Raw genomic sequence first — 8,745 nt, 5'->3', positions numbered from 1 at the left:
AATGTACTGCCTGAAGTCTCTCTGTTTATTTTATGTGAATCGTAATAGGGCTAAGAATTAAATACATGGTGTAGTTCACGCTACTTTAGCTTTTACAGTCGGTTGAGTTGGGGCAGCAAGTCATGTTACTAGTACATCTTAAGGACATTTTGTCATATAATGATAAAGACTCTGAGCCCCATGGATCATGAATGAATGAATGAATGAATGAATGAATGAATGAAATATCTATTTCATACAAAAATAAAATTAAAAACAAAATAAAAGAAAACAAGGGAAAAATGTACAAGCATGAGTTTGAAAAGGAGCAGGAAGAAGTATAAACTTACTACCTCCCACCCCTTGTCACCCTATGATTCATTACAATATTACATGTTCCTATGTATAATAAATGGATTTAATATAACATATTCATCAATATATAATCAATTAACTGCACCGATATACATGATACAACTATACCATATACATAATCAATTTCCTTGCAATAAATATGTCATTTACTAATAGATTGTTAATGAATTGTATATTACCAATGCAAATATATTACAACAGTACACGACATAAATATATGTATAGGTCTACATAAACACATATACATATTAATAAGTAGTGGATTTAATATATAATATACAGTGTTATATTATGCCGCAATATTTAGTCTCACTCATTACGATATATCGATGTGCTATATGAACACATAATAAATAAATTCTCAATAAATATATTGAGGTAGCCCGACCTTTCCTTTTTCCTATGGCACTGAATGCACCATACAATATGACTTTGAATGAAGCATATAATTTGATTTTAATAATTGTTCCTCATCGGTTCATTTGTTTAAATATTATTGGAAAAGTCTATGGTAAGCACCGCAACATTACTCACGTTGTGTAATGGTGCTATATAAAATGAAATGAAATGATTCGAAGTCCGAAAGACTATTTTTGTCCTTTATGTGACCCGTACTTGTGCGCATGCGCAGATGATTGTTGGCTGTGTCTTCGTCAGTGTGACTTATAACAGTTGTAGCTTATTGTGGTACTGCGCAAGTACGCTTTTCTGTCGAAGAAACGTTAATACAGTGTGTAAAATAGCGTTTAAGTAACCACACATGGCTCTCAGAAGGTGTTGGAGGTTTTCCGGTGTTGTCCCTCGGCTTTTATGGAGTACTACCGTCCAGCCTGGGGCGTCCGTCCAGGGACTACGAAGCTCTGTGTCCGCCTTTGTCAACACTCACCCCGTTTGCATAAGTGAGTTTTACCTTTAGCGACTCACTGTCACTGTTCTAAGTGGTTCCTAGACTGTGTATCACATGTTTTCCCTTTTGTTTTGTTTTGCTTTCAGACACAGAGTTGCTATTCCGTAGGTTCAGTTCAGAGCCGCAGGTCACAGAAGTGAGTTACGAGCAGCTGAAGCAGCTTCTGGCCAGTCGGAAGGCTGTAGTTATAGATGTCCGGGAGCCCTGGGAGCTCAGAGAGTACGGCAACATCCCCGGCTCCATTAACGTCCCCTGTAAGTGATGCTCTGTCCACCTAAAGTTACAGAAAATTGTAGAGATGAGTTGAAAAGGACACAGACTACCTTGTCACACCAATACAGTGCGATGTTTGTTGCTGTCCTGAAGTAAAATGCACTCAAAAAACCTATATACTGTACATCAGATTTACCCCTAGAGCCCTATTGTTGCTGTTGGTCTGTTGCTTTTATTGTGGCAACTTATTTACTGGCAAAAATCCTTCACTTTCACATACAAAATGAAAAAGACATTGAACATGGCAGACACCTGCAGACAGCATGGTGAATGGTGTGGAGGAGGACATGGTTCCTAACTTTGTAACCCATCAATGTTTTGTGTTTATCCCATGACACATGTTCACCACTTGACCTTGTCTGACTTTACAGTGGGACAAGTGAACACTGCCCTCCAGCTGGGTCCGGAAGAGTTCAAAGAAAAGTACGGTGGTGAAATGCCCCAGCAGACAGATAACATTGTGTTCAGTTGTCTTGCGGGGATCAGGAGCAAGAACGCGCTCGACACGGCCGCCTCGCTGGGATACAAAGAGTGAGACATGTTTCTTTCATGTGCCTGCATATGTCAGTTCAAGTTATTAGTTCTCATCTCATTTTGAGGTTCACAGGTTATTAAATGATTGCAGGCATGTAAGCTTTGTTTCTTGAGCTGAGTTGTTTCCTGCTAAAGCTAACCCCTTTGTCATGTGAGAAGAGAATATAAAGAATAGCAAACCATAGTTATCTGAATATCGCACCTGATTTTTATAGTTCATCATGAGACCGCATTTAGTTTCAACAACTGGAAGTTATTGCCTAGTTGCATAATTGCAACACGTCATTCATTGCTCTTTGGAAAGACGCCACATACCACATTTTCAATATATAACTGAAATGCAGAGAAAGCTCAGGTTAGGACTATAAGATGTGATATTCTGTGTTGTTAGCAGTGAAGTCAAACAAAAATGTCGTAATTTTTGAAAGTGTTAAAACCTTATAATTATAATCTCATTGGTGTACTTTTGATTATGCTATAACTCATTCACTTTCTTTTGTTCATTTCAGTGCTCAGCATTACCCTGGTGGATGGCAAGACTGGATGAAACAGGAACAGCATAAATAAACCAGTGACAAAGGAATAGAAAACATTTATATATATATTTAAAGCTCTTTTTTTTAATTACCTCAGATCAGGCTGTAAAGTGAGAATGTGTTGCAAGCAGTCTCATAAAGGGTTTTTAAAAAGTCGCGGCACTTTGTTGCAGTTTCATGAGCTGTGATTTAAGTTTTCCTGATCTGTGATTCCCAAAGAGTGAAACCAGAGGGCTGAATGAACCCAAAACATCTGCTGCTGAAAATTTAAAACCTACTGCATTATTACTTGAAGTCAGCATAGAACTATTTATAAACCCTTTACAACTTCTTTAAAAGTTCAAATATAGCCAGCTGTAATGTACAAAAAGTCCTAACAACTGTGTGTCCAACCTATGCAAATGACTCCATAACTGTGTATGAAGGTGTGTCTTCCATTGCTCAATACAAATTGTTTTAACTGTGCAGGTTGATGTATTGTAAATATTAAATAGCTTCACAGTCAATTCAGTTGTTGCCAACATAATTTAATTAATACAATTATAGTTTTGATTAACAGTAATATCAAACGTGTGTGTGTGGTTTTTTTTTGTTGTTTTTTTTTAAACTTAGGGGCAGTGTGGGATATCACTAAAAATGACTTAGGTGGACATTCATTTAGGATGATTCGAGATATAAATAGGCATTGAGAGACTTGCTGAGGTGACAGCCACTGGGAGTAAGATGATCTACTGTATTGAAGAGCCATGTCAAATATTTACTGTGTCTCAGTATGAATTTGCCACCGACCCTCCAGGGAACATTATCAGGTTCCTTCATCATCCTTGATAATGAATGGGTTTGTTTTCAGCTGAGGAGAATATCTCGACTGCAGTATGTCGACCACGGCCATGGACCTTGTTCCCCATTTACCTTTTTCTTTTTACAGCTTGAGCTGAAAGTCCACAGAACAACAGAATCGACAAATAATAATCTCACAGTCTTGCTCAGTTTGGTCAAGATACATACCAGCTTGTTAACACTGAGTGGCCATCAGTAAAAGGAAACTGACCCCTAAGTGACTTCAGATGCATGAGTAAATGATCTGGAGGTGTTATTACTATTAATGCTCGTGTTATTCACGATTGTCAGAGTGGGCAAGGATAGGTGCACTTCATGGCCATATTTAATTATACAAGTATTTCTATGACTGTAAAACCACTCACTGTCATTAAGTCAGGTCTTTTCATATAAAGGAAACAAGTAGAAATAAAGCAGTCCCTGTTTAATGGCTATGAGATATACTTGACATAGTTGTGTCACCTTGGTACTTCATGACATTTCATAAGGGAACAGCTTATAAACACGAGTCCACTACAGAACATTTTAAATAAAATGGCTTTTCAAATGTATAGATTTGAGTCATTTCTGCATTTATTGTTATTGACAGTACTTTACATATATCTAATTGGATTTCTGTTGTTTGTTTTTGTTCATGACCTCTCAAGGTGCTTACTGACTGTAGACATAACCATATAACCATCCATTGCCTTATCTTGAGTAATATTAATGCTTTTGGTCGTATAGTCAGAATCTCCAAAAAGGTGGTTACAATTGCGGTACATTTCTATAACCTTTATCATATGACCTTTTCTTAACTAGTGGTGTTTATTTTATGTATTATTATGTGTTATTTTAGGTGCTATGTATTCATTATTTAATGAAATCAGGAGAAGGGCTGAAACGAGAGGCAGAAGATGTACTGATGATGACATTAACGAGAAATTAAATATGGGAGGTGGGAGGGTTAGGAGCTGAAATGAGGCCTCATAAATACTGAAATAGAAAATACCAAAATGATGAGCAGTGTTATTTGGTTGCAACATGAAACGAGGTGGTTAGTGGCGAGATTGATTATTCACATGACTGAAAGATTCCACCTCTTCCCAAAAGTCCCACGCTGCTGCAAGATGTGAGGTCAATGGGAAGGAATAGATGCTCTCTTAGTCCATCAAGACAGGTTTTCACATGGAACAATACATTAAAAATTTTGCATTTAACAAGTGCTAAAATCAAAAACAAACTGGGATTTAGATGGTTGATAATTAGTTTGGGTGCAGTGTTGTGGTTGATAGTGTTTTAGATACTTGAAACCTGAGAGTTAGGTTTTCTATGACGTTATGGTGGTTAATATTAACAGGACAGTGCAGCACTGGCTGATCCCTGTGTACTGACCACTGTGCTATGTCATCCGTAAACTGCAGACTACAACCCCCCTCCTTTTCCCCCCTGCCTTCTTATTTTGCCTCTGAAGCAGTTAATTCCATTTTCTTTTTTCTTCATACTCCAATTTTAATATGGTGAAAATGGACCAGACTAATAAGTACTAATTTATGTCAAATCTTGCCAGGGCTCTTTGTTCCTCTGCAGCCACAGCCTCATCAGGTCACCCTCTAGCTTCTGCTCAGCATTCAATTAAAGTCCCTCTTCCCATCAGAGCAGATCACATCAGAGCTGACTGACTGGACCCTGACTTCTTGCCTGTCTGCCTCATTGTCTGTTTACTGTCCAGTGCTGGACACTGAGGTGGTGGGTTTACTGTAACCCAGGCATAGCCCATTATGATTTTTATAAAAGGCAGCTTGATCCATGATCACAATCTGTGTTTTGAGGAGAGACTGACACTATCAGTCACTTTCCCAGTCCAACGCTGCTCCTCACAAGCTGCTGATAGATTTCTGAGCAGCAGGTCAAGCCTGCGTTGGTGCAGCGGTTCAAGATTCCACAGGTGTTACCTCATGAACTGGGCTGTCTTAGACAGAGCACAAGCATGACTGGCAATGGGGGTATAAAACCTGAGGCTCGGTGGACAATCGGGGAGTGCAAAACAGGAAGGTGGAGTAGTGGTAAAGTGCAGTAGACCACAGACAGCTTGAGTATTTCCCTTCAGAGAACCAGAGAGCTCACAGACACAGCTGCCATGAGTCGCAGCCCGGAGAGGATCTCATCCTACCGCCGTCACTTTGAGGACAGCAGCAGCTCGACCTACCAGGTCAGGGTGTCCAGCCCGTCCCCCACCAGGAGAGACGCCCGCCATGCCTCGTCCGGCTACTCATCCAGAGCCGGCAGCATGCGTGTCGAATCAGTGGGACGAAGGACCGTCTCAGCTGCACGAAAATCTACACGCATGGTCGGAGCAGGGTGAGCTCTGTCAGATACATATACATATACACATGGACACAAGTAAAGACAATACAGTTGAATAATTATTTACTTGGGAAAGGGTTTGTCTGCCTTATAAGAAGTTAAGTTCTTCTTCCTCAGGTTTAGTTTTGAGTCATTTCGGTGTAGTATTTATTACATGAAAGACTTAATTTTTTTTATGATAAGCATCTCCTCTTTGATGGAATCTGCAGTCTAACATGTATCCGTATGTGTTTTCAGTGTGAGTGCAGGAGCCATGGTGTGTGTTGGGCCTAGTGGAGAGCCTGCAATAGACCTGGATGTGGCTGCAGCTGAGAACCAGGACTTCCTTAACACTCGCACAAGCGAAAGACAGGAGATGATTGTCCTCAATGACAGACTGGCTGTATATATTGAAAAGGTGTTTTATTTCTTTCCATCAGCACAGTGAAATGTAAATGTCACACCAATATATATATTTATTTCTTTGTTTATAAAAAAACGAAGGCATATTATTTTAAACTTTAGGAGTAGATAGACAAGAAGCATAATGTGGTGTCGGTTTCAGACCAGGTTTTTGTGTACTTCCAGGTTCGATCACTTGAGCAGCAAAACAAGTTACTGGAAGCAGAGATTGAGGCCTACCAGAACCGGTTTGAGAAGCCAACAGGTCTGCGTCTACTGTATGAGGAACAGCTGAAGGAGCTGAAAAAGACTGCTGACCAGATGAGAGTTCAGCGGGTAAGACAGAATTCTTCTAGTTGTATCTTTCCAGTTTCTTTCTTTTACATATGGGATGCTCAACGGGACATGAAGTTTACACCTCACTGATCAGTAGAAGATCCATCCAAGCAATGAACCAACACGTCAACTTGGTGTTTTCAAGGTTCTTTACCTGGTAACAGGCTTATTTCTGGCAGGCAAATGGAAAGGTCCCTCAATGTGTTTAGGTGTCATGTAGTGCAGCTGTCGTCAGCTATGCTTTATGCACAGATGAGATGGCTTGATTATGCGTTTACACACACACACACACACACACACACACACACACACACTCACTCACACCCCCACACACACATACAGAGAAAGAGAGAGAGAGAGAGAGAGAGAAATGAAGTCAAAATGCAAAAGAGGCTGAGGCACCCACCTTCATATCTAACAGACAAGCATATTACTTATGGCTTCTTGGTTTTTAGGACATTTCCTTGGCGGCTAAGGAGTCAACAGCTGCTCAACTAGAGGCAATGAAAATCAAATACGAGGAGGCAGTGGAGCTGAGGAAGAAAGCCGAGTTAGACATCGAAACCTTCCGTCCAGTAGGTGCAACTTAATTAGCCAATATCGCTTTGATTGACCTCTTTTCCAAATTCAACGTCAGGCATAAACACAGACAATAACTGATTTTGTTTGTTCTTTAGGATGTCGACAAAGCCACCTCCTCTCGCATCGCCCTGGAGAAGAAGCTGGAGCAGCTGGAAATTGAAATTGAATTCTTAAAACGGATCCATCAGCAGGTAGAAAACATCTTTATGTAACAACTACATATTTAGTTCAACTTTCATGTCAATAATATCTAAAAAAAAAAGTTTTCCCTTTCTCTAGGAAATTGATGAGCTCATGAAACAAATCTACGCAGCTCACGCCTCAGCTGAGAGTGCGTTCGCGCTGCCTGATCTGGCTGCTGCACTGAAACAAATCCAAACTCAGTATGATGACATTGCAGCCAAAAATCTCCAGGTAAAGTAATACCACACATCAGGATTTGCCTAAAAAAGATAAAAAATGTATTGTCAGGTCCTCTGTGGTTATTAAATGTGTGTCAATGTTTATCTTCTTCATCCTTAGGAAATGGATTCATGGTATAAAAACAAGTTTGAAGATATAACCAAAAAGACCTCAAGACACGTTGATACAGTTCGAGGCATTAGAGAAGAGATAGCAGGTGCCAAAAAGGACGTGAGTATCAAAATAGAAAAAACAGTAAATAAAGATTGATCGAGAATATTGATTTAATATAATATTCATACTGAAAAAAACAACCTAGATCCAAAGCAAAGAACGAGACTTGGATTCAATCAGGAGCAGGAATGAAGCTCTCGAAGCCCAGATCAAAGAGATGCAAGAAAAGTACAGGAAGGAACTGGAAGACCTGCAGGTAAACACAGTTTCATGTTGTCTCCGGGTGCACACCTGATCACACCAGAGTCAACCATGAACACATACTCTCACTTTCATGCATGCAGTCACAAAGCCACTAGAATAGCATATTCATTTCTCTGTTAACACTAACAGGCTCGGATTGAAGCCCTGCAGCTTGAACTGAAATCCACCAAGGAGAAAATTGCACTGCACCTGCGTGAGTACCAGGACCTTCTGAATATCAAGATGGCTCTGGAGATTGAGATCACAACCTATAGGTAAAGCAAAAACAACCTGAATTTGACTTATTGCCTTGTATTTGAATCAATAAGAGTAAAATACAAATTTTGTTGTTTTTCTTTGCAGAAAATTGATTGAAGGAGAGGACCTGCGGCTCTTGGGCATGATGCAAACCCTGTCTCTCGCCAGCTGTAGCATGAACGCCATTGGTGCTGGGATGAGCGTCAGTGGAGGCGCCGTGGGCGGTGTGAGTGGTGTGGGACTGACAGGAGGTAGCAGTGGAGGTGTTGGAGGCATGGGGAGTGGAATAGGAATGGGTGGAGGCACAGTGGCAGGAGGTCTGGGTGGAAGAATGGGTGCTGAAGGTACCAATGGCAGAAAGGGTCTTGCTGGTAGGGCAGGTGGGGCAGACGCAACTGGTGGTCTTGGATTGGGAGCTGGGGGTTTAGGTGGCGGTGTCGAACCTAGTGCTGGGGGTGTGGGTACTGGAAGCATTGGGGGAGTGGGTACTGGTGCTGGAGGTTTGGGTGCTGGTGCTGGAGGCCTGGGTGCCGGTGCTAAAGGTTTGGGGGCTGGTGCGGGAGGCTTAGGTGCCGGTGC

General features: G+C 40.9%; 2 protein-coding genes across 2 annotated transcripts in view; both read left to right on the top strand.

Moving 5' to 3' along the window:
- The first annotated feature begins 971 nt into the window (after window positions 1-971).
- tstd3 (thiosulfate sulfurtransferase like domain containing 3) lies at window positions 972-3,168 on the top strand. Its single transcript, XM_008277624.1, has 4 exons — window positions 972-1,253; window positions 1,348-1,515; window positions 1,906-2,065; window positions 2,578-3,168. The coding sequence occupies exons 1-4, from the start codon at window positions 1,115-1,117 to the stop codon at window positions 2,633-2,635; spliced, it is 525 nt and encodes a 174-aa protein (XP_008275846.1). The 5' UTR covers window positions 972-1,114; the 3' UTR covers window positions 2,636-3,168.
- Window positions 3,169-5,563: 2,395 nt separating this feature from the next.
- Window positions 5,564-8,745, top strand: part of LOC103354301 (glial fibrillary acidic protein) — a 4,155-nt gene continuing 973 nt past the window's right edge. Inside the window, exons 1-10 of the mRNA XM_008277622.1 lie at window positions 5,564-5,784; window positions 6,028-6,187; window positions 6,358-6,507; window positions 6,963-7,082; window positions 7,185-7,280; window positions 7,369-7,503; window positions 7,612-7,722; window positions 7,811-7,921; window positions 8,059-8,183; window positions 8,272-8,627. Of these exons, the coding sequence (XP_008275844.1) occupies window positions 5,564-5,784; window positions 6,028-6,187; window positions 6,358-6,507; window positions 6,963-7,082; window positions 7,185-7,280; window positions 7,369-7,503; window positions 7,612-7,722; window positions 7,811-7,921; window positions 8,059-8,183; window positions 8,272-8,627 (1,585 nt within the window). The remainder of the gene's footprint in view (window positions 5,785-6,027; window positions 6,188-6,357; window positions 6,508-6,962; window positions 7,083-7,184; window positions 7,281-7,368; window positions 7,504-7,611; window positions 7,723-7,810; window positions 7,922-8,058; window positions 8,184-8,271; window positions 8,628-8,745) is intronic.

This window comes from Stegastes partitus, unplaced genomic scaffold (genome assembly GCF_000690725.1).
Source record: "Stegastes partitus isolate 25-593 unplaced genomic scaffold, Stegastes_partitus-1.0.2 Scaffold103, whole genome shotgun sequence".
Classification (NCBI taxonomy): domain Eukaryota; kingdom Metazoa; phylum Chordata; class Actinopteri; family Pomacentridae; genus Stegastes; species Stegastes partitus.
This window is presented reverse-complemented; position numbering and strand designations above follow the sequence as displayed.